The sequence below is a fragment of the Lates calcarifer genome, linkage group LG5 (genome assembly GCF_001640805.2).
Source record: "Lates calcarifer isolate ASB-BC8 linkage group LG5, TLL_Latcal_v3, whole genome shotgun sequence".
In the NCBI taxonomy this organism is placed as follows: domain Eukaryota; kingdom Metazoa; phylum Chordata; class Actinopteri; family Centropomidae; genus Lates; species Lates calcarifer.
Window position 1 is genome coordinate 6,123,175 of NC_066837.1, and position 18,195 is coordinate 6,141,369.

At 40.9% G+C, this 18,195-nt stretch overlaps 2 protein-coding genes across 2 annotated transcripts; both read left to right on the forward strand.

Annotated features, from left to right (window-relative positions):
• Positions 1-124: 124 nt before the first annotated feature.
• Positions 125-6,482, forward strand: arpc1b (actin related protein 2/3 complex, subunit 1B). The gene is made up of 10 exons (XM_018699765.2): positions 125-301; positions 879-999; positions 1,829-1,933; positions 2,744-2,966; positions 3,074-3,181; positions 3,546-3,782; positions 3,865-3,940; positions 4,919-5,118; positions 5,846-5,936; positions 6,063-6,482. Exons 2-10 carry the CDS (start codon positions 936-938, stop codon positions 6,099-6,101), a joined length of 1,143 nt encoding a protein of 380 aa, XP_018555281.1. The 5' UTR covers positions 125-301; positions 879-935; the 3' UTR covers positions 6,102-6,482.
• A 147-nt stretch (positions 6,483-6,629) lies between these two features.
• Positions 6,630-18,044, forward strand: LOC108899368 (monocyte to macrophage differentiation factor 2). The gene is made up of 7 exons (XM_018699767.2): positions 6,630-7,946; positions 11,897-11,978; positions 12,232-12,392; positions 12,678-12,752; positions 12,849-12,950; positions 13,134-13,203; positions 13,302-18,044. The coding sequence occupies exons 1-7, from the start codon at positions 7,933-7,935 to the stop codon at positions 13,503-13,505; spliced, it is 708 nt and encodes a 235-aa protein (XP_018555283.1). The 5' UTR covers positions 6,630-7,932; the 3' UTR covers positions 13,506-18,044.
• Positions 18,045-18,195: the final 151 nt, after the last annotated feature.

Below are 18,195 nucleotides of genomic sequence, written 5' to 3' on the forward strand. Positions count from 1 at the left end.
CACCCATGATCTTCTCCACCCTGAGCACAAGCCTGCATTAACTTCCTGTATGTCTCCCCTTCAGAGCTTCACTGTACCCTCCTCCACTTCCCCCTCTGACCTCTCCTCCCTCTCTTCAGCTCAGCTTCTCTCTTCCTGAGCTCACTCTGTCGTTGGCGTTCGCGTTGACTGGCCAGAGTCCGCGAGCTGAACACCCTCGTCTTTATTTGATCCGCCAGCTTCCTCTGCCTCTCTTCTTTCTCTCTCTCTCTCTATCCATCTCTGCAGCTATTCACCCATTCATCTCTGTCCTGCCCTCAGGGTAAGTACACTAGAAAATATTTAACAGTTGACTGAGTATGTTTAGACATGTCATACTCACTCACACACCCACACATACACATTTTGTAAGTGTAATACATTTTCAGGAAAAAGTAGGAAGTGTGCAACAGGCAGTCCTGCTGCCCACCCACTCACTCAGAGCACAGAAACGTGGATGTTACTATGTGAAATTAGTTTTTTAAGTTATTTAACAGACTGTGATGGAGATGTTTGAATTGATTTCCTGGGTGTGTGCTCTCACTGTGAAGGATAAAGTTTGTTTTTAGGGGAATGTGTGTGTTACCCTTGACCTGCATCATTCCTCTCATGTTTCGGAAAGTCTGGATTTCATTAACTCAACCTGAGCGAGATAAGCTCAGTGTACTTCTCTGTGCACACACAGTTAAAGTGAACTGATGGTGGGTTTCACCTCTCAAAAAGTTCCTCAAATAATCTGAGCCAACTCTTACTGAAAAATACTGGTGTGATGTTTATGATAGTGTTTAACTGTTTTTTTAAAGTGTTTTGTAAGTGTCTTTTTCTTTTCACAAAGAATTTTGTGACTTCTGTTTTTCTAGACTTGACTGTTATCTGTTCACCCCACTTCCTGGTCTGTTTCTAACATCTGATTGGCCATGGCGTACCATAGTTTCCTGCTGGAACCAATTAGCTGCCATGCCTGGAACAAAGATCGGACCCGTAAGTCTGCTCGCCCTCCCTGATTGGTCACTCTGAGCTTGTACCTCAGTGGCATTGAGTCGTCTCATCTCTAAACTGCACGCTGTAATGGCAGACATCATGGAACATCTTGCTTCAACTACTGCCTGCACCAAAGAACAAGTGGTGTAATAGGCAGAGGGTTGTGATTGGCTCCCAGGTGGGAGAAGGTATTTCCTGTTTCCTGTAACAGTGAGGGTGGCGTCTGGGGGCCTTTCTGAGAGGCTCTTGTACTCTGTTAGCTGCAGGAAACCAACGCCATATTTGGCTGTTTTGATCAGCGCTTTGGTTTCTGGGCAAAGCGGATGTAACAGGCAGCTGTGGTCGAGTCATAGACTCATACAGTTGTAGTTTGACTCAACTTGCAGCTGAACACTTTAGTTTGATCATATTGCAGGTTGAGCACTCAAGAAAGAAAAAAGAACAAAAATGCACACTAAAGCACCCACACTGCTGCTCTCAGACAAACACTGCTCCTGACTCATCTGCTGACTAAAACCAGTGCAGGGTTTGCAACAACATCATGGGAGGGAAGGTTGCAGTTCTTGCACATTGTCTATTTAAAGATACCATGTGTCTGTGAGGTGCCTGGAGGCAGATACATACTGTATTTCTCTAGTTTTCTCTGTTCTCATGCACTCAGTCAGCTGTTCCCTGTTACACTCCACTGATCATCCAGTCGTAAAGGTCTCCTGTCAGTGCCACTGTACTTTGTCCTCTCGCTGGTGAATTTCCTGTTCATGTGTTTCCCTAATTCGCAGCGCTTCCTCTTTTGATGCACAGTGTACTTAATTGTGCTTTTGTTCTGCAGAGATCGCCCTCTGCCCCAACAACCATGACGTCCACATCTACAAGAAAGATGGGACCAAGTGGACCAAGATTCATGAGCTGAAGGAGCATAACGGGCAGGTGACAGGTGAGTCCCACTCAACAGTGGTTTGCTGTCATATCTGTATACTGATTATATTAATCTCCTGCCAACAAATACAAAAAAATAACAATTCAAATGAAGAGGCCAGTTCCCAGAATGTCTTGTCAAGTGGTAGATAGTTTGAGAATTAAATCCACTGCTGTGAAAGAGTTTGCATAATAAATTTCCAGTGGATGGTGATGCATTTCCCAGCTGTAAATATGGCTACATGTATGTGTCTTTTTAAGTTCCAACTGTCCTTTTTCCATCTGTTTTTTTAATCTGTTCAAAAACCAAAGCATAAAAACAGCAAGTTGTGATTTTATGTTATTTGCTGAAATGTTTCTTGGCTGGATGCAGTGTCTTCATGGTGGAGTTATGACTTGTTTCTTGGTAACCTCATGGTGACACCAAGACTCCATTCTAGCTGTTTCCCCCTGTTTTCACTCTTAATGCTAAGCTAAATTAATTAGCGTGGCCCTCGAGATCCCATTCTAGCACTTTATCTCACATCTCATCACTTAAAGAGGGAAAAAAGCACTCGTGATGTGTCTCTCTAACACACATGTGTTTAATTGATCGGGTTGCGCTTCAAGTTTACATGACATATAACTCTTGTTCCAAGAGTTTCAGTGCACTTATTATAAGTCTCTTTGGACAAAAGTGCTCAATTAATGTAATATAATTTAGTACTGATTTAAACCCTTTGCAAGAAATCAGATGAGCATATTCACCAAAACTGTTCTTTAAACATACATTTGTATCATGATGTGTGTACAATGATAAAATATCAATAAGAGTTTCTTTCTCCTGCAGGTATTGACTGGGCTCCAGACAGTAACCGTATAGTTACTTGCGGAGCGGACCGTAATGCCTACGTGTGGACCCTTAAAGAAGGCGCCTGGAAGCCCACTCTGGTCATCCTCAGGATCAATCGTGCCGCTCGCTGTGTGAAGTGGTCACCAAAAGAGAACAAGTTTGCTGTAGGCAGCGGCTCTCGCCTCATCTCCATCTGCTACTTTGAGCAGGAAAATGACTGGTGCGGTTTTAGATGATGGCTTCCCGCTCCCAATTTACATAAAAGCCTGCATTTGACCATTATGAACCAATGTTTGCAATTCCAGCATTTTGTGTGGTTCCCCACAGGTGGGTGTGTAAGCACATCAAGAAGCCAATCCGCTCCACCATCCTCAGTCTGGACTGGCATCCCAACAACGTCCTGCTGGCTGCTGGATCCTGTGACTTCAAATGCAGGTATCAATAAATAAAACATGCAAATAGATGTGTTACACCCTCCTCTTTCATTCCTCTTGAGCTTTTTTTCTTTGTGGAAATAATAGACGCTGGAAGGATAAATTGTGTCCTGCACTTGAAAACCAAAAAGAAACCAAATATGAATGAAATATAATCATAAATATGAATTAGTCATACCAAGCCTCATGCAAGTCCAACCATAACCTCAAAATAGCATCATAAGTGAAGAACAATAAAACAGTAACAACACTCAACATGTAGATAACACAGGATAAATGATTATATGTACATCTAATAAACATCTGAGCCATTAAAAATAACAGTAACAATAAATTATTCACATCCCGGCTCTTCTCTCCTACAGGGTGTTCTCAGCCTACATTAAGGAGGTGGAGGAAAAGCCTGGTCCCACTCCATGGGGCAGCAAGATGCCATTTGGGGAGGTGTTGTTTGAGTCTGGAGGGACTGGAGCTGCAGACCAGTCCTCAGGAGGGGGCGGAGGTTGGGTGCACAGCGTGTGCTTCTCACACTCCGGCAACCGCCTGGCCTGGGCCTCCCATGATTCCACTGTGTCTGTCGCAGAGGGAGGCAAGACCGGCACGTAAGAGAGGGCGGGGTGCCATACCTGAGTGTCTCTGTGTGTTTATGTGTGTGCACTCTGACCTTTGTGATGACTTCCACAGGGTGAGCAGTCTGAGCTCTGAGACACTTCCTCTGCTGTGTGTCATCTTCATCACTGAGAACAGCTTAGTGGCAGCTGTGAGTATTAAATACACATCCAATATTTATTCTACATTCAGCTGTTCATAAATCAGTTGAATTTATTCTGCTCACATTTATGTATTTTGTGTGTCTCACTCCTCGATTGTGGAGCTAAGCAGTGTTGACAGAAGAAACAAAAGTAAAGAAATAACATGGCAAAGCTAACTGACTTAAAGGGAAGAGTCTGCTCTTCATTACACACACACATTTCAGCACTAGCTCTTCATCAGAACTTTTACTCTTCCAATAGATCAGTTTGTGTTGCAGGTTTTTTTTTGTTTGTTTGTTTTTTTTGCAAAGACTAAAATCAGATATCCTAATTTCTCTTACTTAGACCAATAGAGGGTTATATATTCTCTGAGGGAAAAAAACTAGTAGTGTCACTCATATTAAAAAAAGTGTCAAAAGTTGAGTGAGCATAACCTGTGGGAGTTCAGCGTTCATATTAACTGACAATAAAATCATCTGTTAAAGTGAAAGTATGTAACATTTTCTGAACCATGCCCACAAGTGGGCAGTTACAGGATGATGGCAAATTGAGACTGTTGCTTTAAAGACATCAGTGTTAAATCCAGATCTCAGCTGTTAATTGTATGCTATCTAATAAAAGCAAAAATGTAAATAATTGTTTTACAAGCAGGAAAAAATGATAAAACTAGTGAAATGTGAATTTGTTTCATGCTAAAATGTTTTTATATGCAAGTAATAAGTGTTCTGAGATGAACAAACTTTTCATTTGTCAAAAGATGATTGTGTTATTTTGTCTCTCAAAATACATAGTCTCACTTTAAAGCCACTTTGTGTGTACTTTTAATATTTTTGACTTTGGCGCCTCCCAGGATTTGTATTTTAAAAATAGCTATGGTGTCAGATGGGAACACAGCCTGGATCAAACTCATGCCATCAAAATCATTTGAAAGACATGTTTTCCAGCGCCACCTGAATACATCCCTGTGTGTTTCTGTGTTCTTCCAGGGCCATGACTGTTACCCGATGCTGTTTGTGTATGATGGTGCCAAAGGCAGCTTGACATTTGGTGGCAAGCTGGACGTTCCTAAGCAGGCGGCCCAGAAGGGCATCAGTGCCAGGGAACGTTTCCAGAACCTGGACCGTCGGGCCTCAGAGACCCAGAGCACCGACAAGGACCTGGCCACCCTGCACAAGAACAGCATCAGGTGGGGAGAAGAAACAAATATATGGAGCGTGGACTGAAGGAATTATTGCTGTATGATGCACAGGGAGACAGGACAGACACAACTTTTTAAAAATAATATACAGGAAATACATTTAGTGAGGTCTGATGAGTATGTTTCTAAGAAGTATTTCTATTTCAGTCCTAACACCAACAACAGTTTTTATTGAGCTAAATATTTAAAGTAACATAATGTAACTTTTGCTGAGCGGCAGCAACAGCGACCTCTGCAGGCACAAGTGGTAATTACTCGACATTGCCTCTTTAAATGCACTTGGCCTCCGAGTCTGAGCGGTCAAGGGCAGAGGAAACAACTTACCCCAGCTCTCCCTGTTACAAGTAACATCAAAATGATTTTGTAGCTGTTATTTTAAGGTAAAATAGTTACATAATGTTGCTTTAAAGGACAGCATCTTATTTTTGAACTAAGTTATATATAACAGAGTGACATCAAGTTAAAAAGAAAATAAGAGAGACATTTAGTTTTGGTAAGTGATAAGATATTGGTTTGCACATAACATTTTACCTTCGTCAAAGGCTTCACTATAAAAATTAAATAAATAAATTGATAAATAAGATATTTAAAAACTCTGTGTGACCACAGATGTTTACCCAACATCATTTCTTATTTGAAAGTATGCATACTAGGTATGCATGACTTTTAATTTTGTTTGTACACAGAGTTTGACTTGTCTCAAACTATATTTCAGCCAAATCTCAGTGCTGGAGGGAGGAAGAAACCAGTGTTCCAAGTTCTGCACCACCGGCATGGATGGAGGAATGGGCATCTGGGATGTCAAGGTAACACACACAAACACATTACAAATACTACATATGACAGACTGGTGTGGTCAGATCTCAGCGTGATACTCTGTTGATGTGTCATTACACAGACCTGTTTTTGAGAGTTCCACTTTCTTTTTTCAGACTCTGGAGTCTGCAATGAAGAACTTGAAGATAGTCTGAACTGAAGTTTACAGTAAACCCACCAAAGTATAGTAGCTTCTGGAGATATGAAGAAAACTGCTGCCTTATCACACAAAGCTTCTTGGCCATATTTTAATCAGGTATTTTTTTATATACAGGTTAAACGATCAGACTCAGGTCAAACAGTGTTTGTATTCCCTCTTGTTAAACTCAACACTGTAAACAGAGGGACTGACCGCAGGTCTGCAAACGGTACTTAATGAGTTAGATCAGTATAATCACAGACAGTTCAGTCTGAGCCGAATGCTTAAAGCAGGAATTTTATATTAATCATGATGAAAGGCTGCAGTGCTCATTTAAAGCTTATGCTGGTCATAATATGCATTTAATAAATGATTGCTGTTACAGTACTCAAACAAAGCTTTGTGCATTACAGGTGTGTGTGTGTTGACAAAACAATCACCTGGAGCTTTCAGCCATATCACATGGTCCTCATCAGCAAATTGATTATTCCCAGTTGCTATTTGCTAGCAGTTGGGTGTTCAGACTGTGAGCACCTCAAACGTTGAGCTTTGTGTTGATGAGAAGTCCCATTTTGAAAATCAAGACTGAACATATACAGATAAAAAAAGAAACGAAAGTCCAGCCTGAGGAAACATTCACATTCAGTTAAACAAATAACATGAGAAAAAAATGATTCTACAGCTGAAGTTAGTAGATGAATTGATTAGTGGAACAACAGTACATCACAGCTATTTTAATCAATTAACAGTCTAAACAAAAAAGCCTGATAATTTCTGGATTCATGAAATACAACTGAGAGAAACAGTTTGGTGGATCCACTTTTATATCATGGTAACTTAAATTATTGGACTGTTAATAATAATTAGTTGAAATCAATAATCAGAGAATTCGGTTTGTCTTCACCAAAAACACTGACAGTGTGGAGCTCGCTTTGAAACTGCAGGTAGATCATCCTGTAGGAGGCTAAAATTTTGCAGAAAAAAAAAATGTTACAGTCAAAAAATGTATGCAAGACAACTATAAAAAGCTCAGATTGCAACGAGGGGAATTTGGACCTCTAAAAAGCTGGTTTGCATCCACCTGAACTCCTGATACTGAATACTGAAACTCATCTATTTTTAGAGAGGTTTGAAATAGAGTCAGTCGCTGGAGCCAGTCTGAGCAGGAGCCTCTGCTCCTTTAGATATCTGTTCAGCTTGGCACGATGATAAAACACACAACCATCGTCATCGTATTATATCATCATCCGGACTCCAACTCTTCGCCTCCATCTCCACCTAGAGGCAGAACCGGAAGCTGCAGGTTCAGGCACAAATCGGCACGAATCTCCCCCGTCATGAAGCAGCCCCTCGGAAAGAGATGTGGCAGCCTTCAGTGATGAAAAACAACCCTCCTCGCCGAGTCGTGATGAGGTGAACCGGCGGCTGGAGCTCCAGCAGAGAGAGAGACAGGAGAGAGAGAGAGTGGGTGAGCGAGAGAGAGAGAGAGAGAGAGAGAGAGAGAGAGACCACCACCAGAGCCACAATCGACCGTGCAGGAAAACCGGCTGTTTCCTCAGAGACCATCCCCGACGCCCACACTTCCGGACTGGATCTCTCTGGAGGCAGCTGGGCTCGGGATGCGTCCGTCTCCCCGGTGCTGCTTGAGATGAGACGACGACGTCTTCCCCGGTGAAACCGCGACGATGCTCGTTACTTTACATTAGACCTGCCCGTTACAACCTGAGCTGAGCTGATCGAAATCGCGGCGGGTTTTTTTTTTTTCGCTCAGCACTCAAAGAGCGGGGGGATTCAGGCTTTAGCCATACTGTCTGTCTGCTGTCAACTGTTGCTTATTTCCACTGTAAATGAATCTTGTAAGGTAGGTCAATGATTTCCTATCATTCTACCCTGCTTACAACATGAGTACAGTAACAAATAGAAATATTTCTTACGTTGCTGCCTGATGATGTTAATGATGATGAGGAGGATGATGATGCTGATGATGAGGATGCTGGGAGGGTTTGGGAATGATCTGTTTTCTTAAATAAAAAAAGTCAACATTTTTATTTCAGTGTATCTCAGACTAGTGATGAAATACTAATCATGTAGTCCAGGGTTTATTCGCTTGACAAGCAATTTGAAGAATAACACACACACACACACACACACACACCTGCCACTTCCCTCCTCCTCCTCCTCCTCCTCCCCCCTCCTCCTCATCATCATCTTGCTGTCTCTCCTGCCTCCTCTTTTTGTGTGCACTGTCCTTTCTCAAACACAGTAGGCCGCACAAATACACACCCTTGTTGTCCCCAGTCTCTTTTTATTACTGTACATGTTTGGACTTTAACACGAAAGCTGGTTGGGTCTATGGTGGTTTTGGTGGGTTTCATGGTAGGAAGAGGTCAAACAGAGCAGACTGAGACTATTATTTACATCAGCAGTTTAGGAGGAGGAGAGTTCTCCTGATTGATCTGTTGTTTGTTCTGTAAAATGTCAGAAAACAGTCTAGAAACCTAAAGATATTACATTTACAACAATTTAAAATGGAAAAAAGTAACAAATCCTTCCATTTGAGAGGCTGGAACCATCGCATTTCTTGATTTTTGCTTGTGAAACGACTGAAAACGATTTAGTGAGCATGAAAATTGTTGTTATTTCAACACCTTTTAGCTTTTAAACCCACATATCTCCTGCTGGCCACGAGCAAAATCCCTTCAGCTGATACAGAAACTCTGTACTGTGTTGTCATGCTACAGCTCAGACTGAGGCTGTGGACAAATGATCACGTTGTAGTTTAGCCTAACATGATGTGAGCTGTCCTACATGACAGCTTTAGTAACAAAACAGAACAATTCAAGAAGGTAGGAGGGGATTTTTAAAATGTATTTTTTATTATTTTGCTGCAAAATATGAAAACATTTACTTTGTTTGATTGGCTGTTCTAATACTGTGATTTTTATTCACCCCCTTACATTAGAACTGACACAGTGATGCATTAATTGCACAGTTAAAAGAAAAGTCATTGCTTTTTGATCAAGAGAAAATGTCAAATATTCTCTGCTTCCCTCCTCTCAAATAATATTTTGAGGGTGTTGGTCAGACCAAACCAGGCTTGTGCAAACTTGTTTTTTTTTTTTATTATAATTTTTTTAAATTTTGTTTTATCGACATTTTGTGGAGCAAATGATTAATTGAAGAAATTTCTGAGAGATTAATCAGAAAATAAGTGTTTTTATACATCTCCATCATTTCATTTTCACATTTTTATTTTGTTTGACAACTGTCCAAGACTTAAATATATTTAGTTTGTTCTTATATGATAAAGAGAAAATCAGATGTTCTGTTTTTGTTCGATAAATGACACAAACGATTAATTTTTTTCCTAAACTGTTGCAGATTAACTCTCTGTCAGTCTGCTAATCAGTTATTTGATGAAACATTTTAGGTCTACTCTTTATTTCCTGTCACATTTTCTTAAGTCAGTCTCTGTTATTATATATACTTGCTGTAAGTGCACAAAGAGCAGGACTTGCTTGACCATAGAACAGGTTTTAATATTAATTCATGTTGACCATTAACTAGACTGAGGTTTTGTTCTTCATGGTTCAATAAGACGACTTAAGCGGAGAGAGTTCCTTCTGTCCATCCTGCTGTTGTAGAGTTATTGTGACATCTCCGCAGCTCTGCTCCTCTCCATCCAGTCCTCTCTGTGTCTCTCTGCCTGGCCTCTGGCCTGGTAATTATCAGCCAGCTTGATAAAGTCATTAATGACCCGGCCAAGCCTGCTGGGCCTGGCACTGACACACACACCAAAGAGAGAGTCAGTCAGACAGCACGAGGCTGGCGTTTGGATAACAGGGCGACGAGGAAGCCTTTTTATTTGGGACAGGACGGTGCGTTTCTGGGCTGGGTCAGTTTGTATTAATAGCTCTGAATGAGTGTCACTTTGAAACAGCTGCTTAAAGAGAGGGAGGATGATTGAGGGGGAAAAAAGAAAGGAGCGGATGAGCCACTTTGTTAATTGTCATTATGTGAGGTGGATTCTGTATCTTCTGTCTTTAGTTTCATCTCCTGTATCTGTCAATCTGGGATCAATGGTGTCGTCTCAAGAAGAGGAATTGAAACAGCTCAAGTGCAGGAGGAAAACATCATGTTCCAGTGTTTCACACCAGTGCACAACACAGAGATACAGTAAAACATGGTTTGATTTAAAGGAAACATAGCTCTGATGATACTGAAATTGCCAATTTTTATGAGATGCAGTTAGCAGTGTGTGCATTTGTCAACATTCACTTGTGAATTTAACAGATGAGTAATGTTTTTTTCCCCTAATGACACACACACACACACAGCTCCATAGACGTATAACACGGATAGATTAGGTGTTTCAAACATTGGCAGGGATGTCTTCGAGTTTAGAAAGATGAAAAGAAAAGTCTTTTGCATCTAAAGTCACATATATGAATTTCTAATTTGAGTGGTATTTCCCTTTAATAGGAGCCTCTTTCTCATTTTGAGTCTCTCCAATCGCGTTACAATGTGTGGGCGTGCGTGCACGTGGGCGTGCGAGCGTGCACGTCTGTGTGTGAAAGAGAGAGAGAGAGAAAGAGACATCGCAAAATCTAGGTCTCTTATGAAATCTGGCTCTGCAAGATGCAGCATAAAAATAGGGAGGGGTTGTGGTTTGTGTGTGTATGTATGTGACTACAATGTCTATGTGTGTGTGTGTGTGTGTGTGTGTGTGCACGTGCATGTGCGTCCGTGTTTTGTGTGTCCGCGTGGCCGTCTTTGTCCATTTGCCGTCCTGCATGTTAATTTAATCATCGGGAAGCAGAGAGGAGACGTGGCCGGGGAACAGGAGAGAGAGATGGAAGACATGGGGGGGGGAGAAAGATGGAAGAAAGAAACGAGGAGTTTTCTGGCGTGGTATCCCTGCTCGGTGGTTTCCATGACAACAGTGACATCACTGACGGAGCGCTACCTCCTGAGCTGCTCTGTGTTTGGGTTTCTCTCTTCATGCTTGAAAGAACAGATACAAGTTTACATGTATGTGTGTGTTTTTTGTGCGCGTATATGCGTGTGATAACATGCAGCCATATCTGTACATGTGAATTGTTTATGAAAGAGATCATCAGGACAAACCTCCTGTTCAGTCGGTCCGTGGTTACCCGCTGTTGCCAGGCAACAGCAGCCATGGCAACAAGTTGAAGCATGATCCGGCGTTGCTAAGTGAAAGGACAGGGTGGGGTGAAATTTTATGAGGAGCAATGAGATACGAACGGAAGATGTTCAACATGTTTTTAGGTTTTTTAAGAAGGAGAAAAACATTGATTCAAATACATTAAAAACAGCACACACGTTTTATTGTTGCATTTAGCAAAAGCTAATGTCTGAGATTTTAGTAAAGATTTTATGTGGTTGCATTATTGATTAATCTGTTATCAATTATAAGTTATTTGACAGATTCTGTCATTTGGTCTAAAAAATATATCTGTAAATGGTAAAAACTGGCCACCACAATTTCCTAAATCCCAAGGTGACGTCCTTAAATGTCATGTTTTGTCTGTTCAGTTCAGAACCCAAAAATACTCACTTTACCATCACTGAAGATAAAAGAAACCAGCAAGTACTCTGAAACAAAATGCTGTTTTTGTTTTTTGTTGTTTTTTTTTTTACAGAAAATTACTAAACAATTAATTGATTGTTAGAATAGCTGCAGATTAATTTTCTGTCAGTTGACTGATTGATTGATCACTGCAGCTCCACAGATCATAAAGATGCTGTTGAAGATATGAAGTTACATGTGTTGATTTGTGATGTTTCCAGGTTTATGAACAACCGTGTTCCTCCTAACAAGAGATACCAGCCCACAGAATATGAGCATGCTGCCAACTGTGCTACGCATGCGGTAAATGCACACACACACACACACACACACACACTTACACAGACCACAGAGAGCAATCATTAACCTGACACAGATGAAATGACACACTCAGAGAAAACAGGAAGAAAAAAAAATCCAGCATCATTACATAACAGATAAATGACAGACACCTCCAGGTTTTCTCACACCTTTCACACGTTTACAGTTCATCTTTCATGTTTGTCTGTTTGTCCGCGTGTGTCTCATGTTACATTTATGTTATGAATTCATTTAGTTATGGATAATCCCCAGCCTGCTGGGCAGCTCAGTGTTGCACTTCCAGTCGGAGGACCAATGGGAGCGGCTGTCGGCCTGGGTGTACGGGGCGGGGCTCAGCTCGCTCTTCATCATCTCCACCCTGTTCCACACTGTGGCCTGGAAGAAGAGCCACTTAAGGTACACACACACTTTAACATAATGTTTGGACTGCACTGAAATATTGCAGAAGATTAAAATGATTAAAAGGAACAACAGGACACAAAATAACCAGCCTGCATGGCCTCTTGTTTTACTGCAGACGTTTTCGAGTTATTTGGTGTTTTTGGACACAGTTTGTCCTCCTCTGGGACAAATATGTGTCCCTGAATTCCATGTTAGTTTTTGAGATGTAAAACACACTGATGCTACATGTATAAACAGTGTCACTCAGTTGTCATGAGGCTGTTTGGTCTCTCTCTTCAGGTCTGTGGAGCACTGTTTCCACATGTGTGACAGGATGGTGATCTATTTCTTCATTGCTGCCTCCTACGCCCCTTGGTAAACAATCCAGCCTGCTAAGTACACGTGTGTGTGTTTATGTGTGCGGAGTGTGTATATATTTGTAGTTATGTCCACCTGTTAATGCTTAACCAGGCTGAACCTGCGGGAGCTGGGTCCTTGGGCGTGCCACATGCGCTGGTTGGTGTGGGTCATGGCCTCTTTTGGTACCACCTACGTCTTCTTCTTCCATGAGAGGTCAGCTCTTACAGTCAGCATTTACTTCTATCATTATCAGTCTGTCTCTCTTTTTATTATTCTGACAGGTTAAAGCTCAGAAAAAGCTAGTAAGTGGACCTTTGAGCAGAGATTATTTGTCACACATGGTGTTACCAAGGTCAAGAGTGACCACCTGTGCTCAGATATTCCTCTCTGTATCAGGTATAAGATCATGGAGTTGATCTGCTACACAGTGATGGGAGTTTTTCCTGCCCTGGTCATCCTCTCAATGGTGAGCCCACTCTTTTAGTCTCACCTGTAGTCTGTGTGGTTCTCTCTATTGTAATATCTTTAAAACTTAAAGATGTTAAACTGTCTGTGTTTTCGCAGCCGGAGCAGTCAGGACTGTGTGAGCTTCTGGTGGGCGGAGCCTGCTACTGCCTGGGGATGGTCTTTTTCAAAAGCGACGGCATCGTCCCCTTCGCTCACGCCATCTGGCACCTGTTCGTAGCTATGGGAGCAGCCATACACTACTACGCCATCTGGAAGTACCTCTACGCCCAGCCGCCCAATCAGGTCCAGACCTCCAGATGACATCAGCACTGACCTCACAGGGAGTAGCTCCTGTGTTTGAGCAACTTAGATGAGATACTGTGAGCTGTGTTCAAATTCAGGGGCTGCCTCGTTTGGAGGCCGAGTGGGGTGACCATGTACCTCCTCCTCGAATGATTGCACTCAAATGATGCACTCTAATGCTGCGTTCAGGTCGCCCTCATCAACTCAGAAAGTCAAACATTTTAATGTTTACCTCCAAGAAATCCCCCTGAGATGACATACTTGGGCTGGTTTAGTGATACCTGAATTCTCCTTCAACACATGGCTGGGAAACACTGTGTCAGGTTAATGATAAATGAAATACATCCACATCAGTTTAGTTCCTCTCTAACACCCTCTGTTTATCATCATTTCCAGACTGTTAACAAGTCTGACGTCCATTTTTGCACAGGCATAGGTTTCAGAAAGTTATTATGCATTTCATGATAACTGTAGACTGCCAAAAACTTACTGTGTGTGACATTCTGTGTTTTCTTAATGCACTTTTCCTACTTAAAATCACAAAACTTTCATTAATGGGTTTACATCTCTACTAAAAAGTCCTCTACTGCCTTATCTTTGAATGATTTTTTCAGCCCTCAATAGCATCTGCAGCTACTCCTCTAAGTCTAAATACAGCTCCAACAACCTCAGTTTAGCCTGTAAGGTGAAACCCAGGGCAAAAACATTCAGCAACAACCCCCTGCTTCTCGATAAGGTTATTGCTCTGAGTGGACAGTAGAAACTGAAGGCAAACCGGGCAAACATATCAGCTTTTATCAGTCCAGGGCTCCTGGATTACGGCAGCTGGACAGTGAGAGGACAGTTTAAAGGACTGGCTTCTTAATGACTGATGACCACCTGAAGTGAAATACCTCATACATACAATGTGGTTATGTGATATTTCCTGTCTTTACGAGTTGACGAGGACATTTGAATGCACCATTAAGCAATTGACCGGCATGCAATAGATTGTAGGACACTGAGAGTCACAAAGCAAAGTCATGTTCACCAAGCTGTGGCAAAAAAAAAAAAAAAAGGCTGCATTTGGAGGAGACACTGAAACTGCCCTGTTAGCCCATTGTGATGAATCTGGACTTCAAGGCAGGCAGCCTGTGAATTTGGGACACAGCTCTCGAGTTTATACCACCTCAGTTCATTTCAAGTTTCAGTTACAGTATTTTTTTTGCAGGAATTTGATTTCATTACAACGATCAGGGGATAAATTACTATTCTTGGAGATCTCTCTCTTTGTGGTGCACGTCCAGATTCAGTGTTCAGAAGCTGAATTGAGGGGCATTGTCTTATTGTCCAGAGGAAGACAATGTTTACAATTAGCTTGACTTGACTATCATCATTAGTTTTAGGACATTATTTCAAGTATCATCATCATCATCATTAACAGAAGGTATCTAGTATCTAGTATGATTATATTTAAGAGGTCGCAACATCAGTAATTTACTATTCCAATTCAGAGCTCTAGATAGTATTATTACTGTTATTGTTATTAGTTGTGCTATCTACACTGTAGTACACTATATATGGTTTTAACAGCGGTTGCTTCAGTCGGTGATTTACTGTGATTTCCAAATCAAGCATGACTGTAGAATGATATTCTTTATGTTGAACATACAGATATTCATGGTTTTAGTCTTGGAGACTTTACCTGTGTGCTTCCACCTCTCCTAGGCTCTACTCAGTAGATTATCAAGAATATTTACTGAATTCCAATAGGTTACTGTTGTTGATTAGGTTTAGTAAGTGAAGATGTCATCAGTACGATTTACAGTATATATTTATCAATGATGTACGGTATATGTTGATTTCATCTATATTTTCTTCTGATGTACTTATAGTGTTAGCTGATTATCTCCATCATCGCCATCCAAAATGAATGGGACCCATTTGATAGAGTTTGTCAAAGCTACATGGTTGAACCTCAGAGGGGAAAACCACTGTTTGATTCAGCACTGCCAGAAGACTGACCTACTGCCGCAACTGATAGCACACTACTACCATATACGTCTCACACTTGAAAGGAAACTGAAGCTATAGTATTGTTGAACAATCTGGCCCAGTATTAAGGCATCTCAGGTGTGTGTGTGTGTGAGTGTGCGAGTGTGAGTGTGTGTGAGAGAGAGTTCGTATGTATCCTATACTATCTGACTCCCATGAATCCAAAGCCTCTTATCGGCTGAGTCTATGTTTACACGTGAACGCATGTACCTTGAACACAGTTTTAAAAAAAAACAAAAAACATTTGAATATGTATGTATTCTCTTTGTGTTAAACTGTATGTGGTGGCACATGGACATTTACTGGACAAGCTTATGTAGTATGATCAAAGTGGCTAGAGGACCAAAAGGTCAAAGCGTCTAGTATTCATAGGTATGAAAAAAAAAACTTTTTTAAAACCTCCGCTCCTGTTCAACATCTTTTCACTGCTGCCTGTCTCTCAGGATTTGGATCGTTTGGGCTTAAAAGCCTGTGAAGCCACATTCATCGACCACTAAAGCTGCTGTGGTTGTTCAGGCGCCGTCTGCAGTGACAAAAATGATCAAATAGGTGTGAAGCTGCTTTCTTTAACGCTGGCGTCACTCCATACAGCTTCATTTGCTTACTCATGTCCCCAAGTAGGGCAGCAGCCCCAAAAAAATTTCTGCAAGCTTTACATGTGGGTAATATTTATAGAATAACCAAACAGGAGAAAGCTTTAAGGGCAGTCAGAAATTGTCTGTGAAGATTCTCAGTCATCCAGGTCTTGGTATTTCTAAGTGCTATATGAAGGCCGCTGGACTTACTTGAGGTTCTTGAAGACATTTCACCTCAAATCTGAAAGGCCTCCTCGTATAGTACTTAGACACTGACATAAAAACACTACACATGTTATGGCGGCAAATGTGTTTGTGTGTGTATAGATTTGAATAAGAACTAGAAAGCATAGTTTCACCAAAGCTGCAAAAACCTTCTAAATTTGCTGCAAAATCCACAAAATTTGCAGCTAGATTTGCATCAAAATACACTGTGATAAACACTTACTAGATGCATGTGCCAGGTTTTTTTCTTTCAAATAAGTGCAGTAGAAAGTGAGGAAGTTAAGAGGCCATTTTAAAAATTCCTAGATCCCCTCCTAGATTCAGATCCAAACAAAAACTAATCATTTCTTCCTCATTGTGCCATTGCCAAACTTCACACCCTCTAAAGACATCATACTCCATACAAACTTGTAGACAAAAAAATAACAAACTGAAAACATAATTTTCTGGGCAAAGGTAATTAATAATATTGTGTAACTCATATAGAATTAATCTACACATTTTTAAAGCAACATTATGTAACTATTTACATCAACATAGCAGTTTCAGAACAACTTTGATGGTACACTGCCTTTAACACCTGCTCTTGCACTTTGGTGACTGGGTACGATCTCCCGCTTTGATGAAACATCAAAAATTATAAACAGAGTTTGGTGTGTTTGTTACTGCGACAGCACTTCCTGTTCCAGAAGTTGGGTATTATGAGGAATGTGCACTGTTTAAGTTGCAGTGAGTAGGACTACTTAGAGCCCTGGTCAAACGATTAAAAGGCTTTTTTCTGTTCAGGAAAACCACTGCGCAAAGTTACATGTTGTTGCTTTAACAAAGGAGCAGCACTGTAAGAGCTGCCTGTGCTGCCATCTAACTGCCCCCGAACAGGTCTTTGGTTTTGAAATATACTCAAAGTAAAAAATAAAAATACATTTACAACTTACCAACCAGCATCCAAAAACAAATTCAACCAAATTCATTTATTATTTTTGACACATTTGACCAATAAACACACCAGAGTTGAAACAATAACCTGAAGGTAACACAGATCTTTGTTATCATCACTGGTTGCAGTTTAGTTTTTTTACTCAGTGGGGAGTGGTCATTTATTATCAGAACAAATTTAGTGTCACAGCTGGTCAAGAGTTATGTTTATCACACTGTGGATATCTCAGTTTGGGGATGAAACTCACATATATTCTCAAATTTAAGAGTATGTTTCAGTATTTGTACTCTCCGTGTTTACTTGAGCCTCTGGAACAAACCAAATGATGGAGTTTACTGTATTGGAGGACTCGGGAGGTTACATCACCAGTATTTAGACTAGTTCCATGGACAGTTTGGCCACTCTAAGATGAAGTATTTGAGGATTTGACGTGTGTCTGTCTCGTCTTGGTTATAATATGCGTCTCATTCGGACATAACAATGCCCACCTGACTTTGTATAGAGCTCTGTGGTTTTATAAACTCTCCATGATGCCTTCATGGACCCTCTGTACATTGTTTATAGACGCTCTGTGATTGTGGCTCTGTTCTCAGTGCTGCTAGTGTTTTATTTCTGGTCCTACATGACTTATTATATTATCCCATATTCTTTCTGTCTCTTTCTTCAGTTTTCATATTGGTTATTGTGTCTGTGGTGCTTTTGTGCTGTGATAAGCCTCTATGATGCCAACAATGCTTTTATCTTTTCTATTTCTCTTGTAATAAAAAAGCTTTTTCATGCAGTATACCCCAGCACTTGGCATTTTATGTTTCACCTCTTCAAATATTCAATGTCTTTATATTGAAATATATAAAATATTTGAAGTATAGCTTGTGTTGGACAATGCACAATATGCACTGTTGACAATTTTGATTTAACAACTTTCATGTCAAGGACA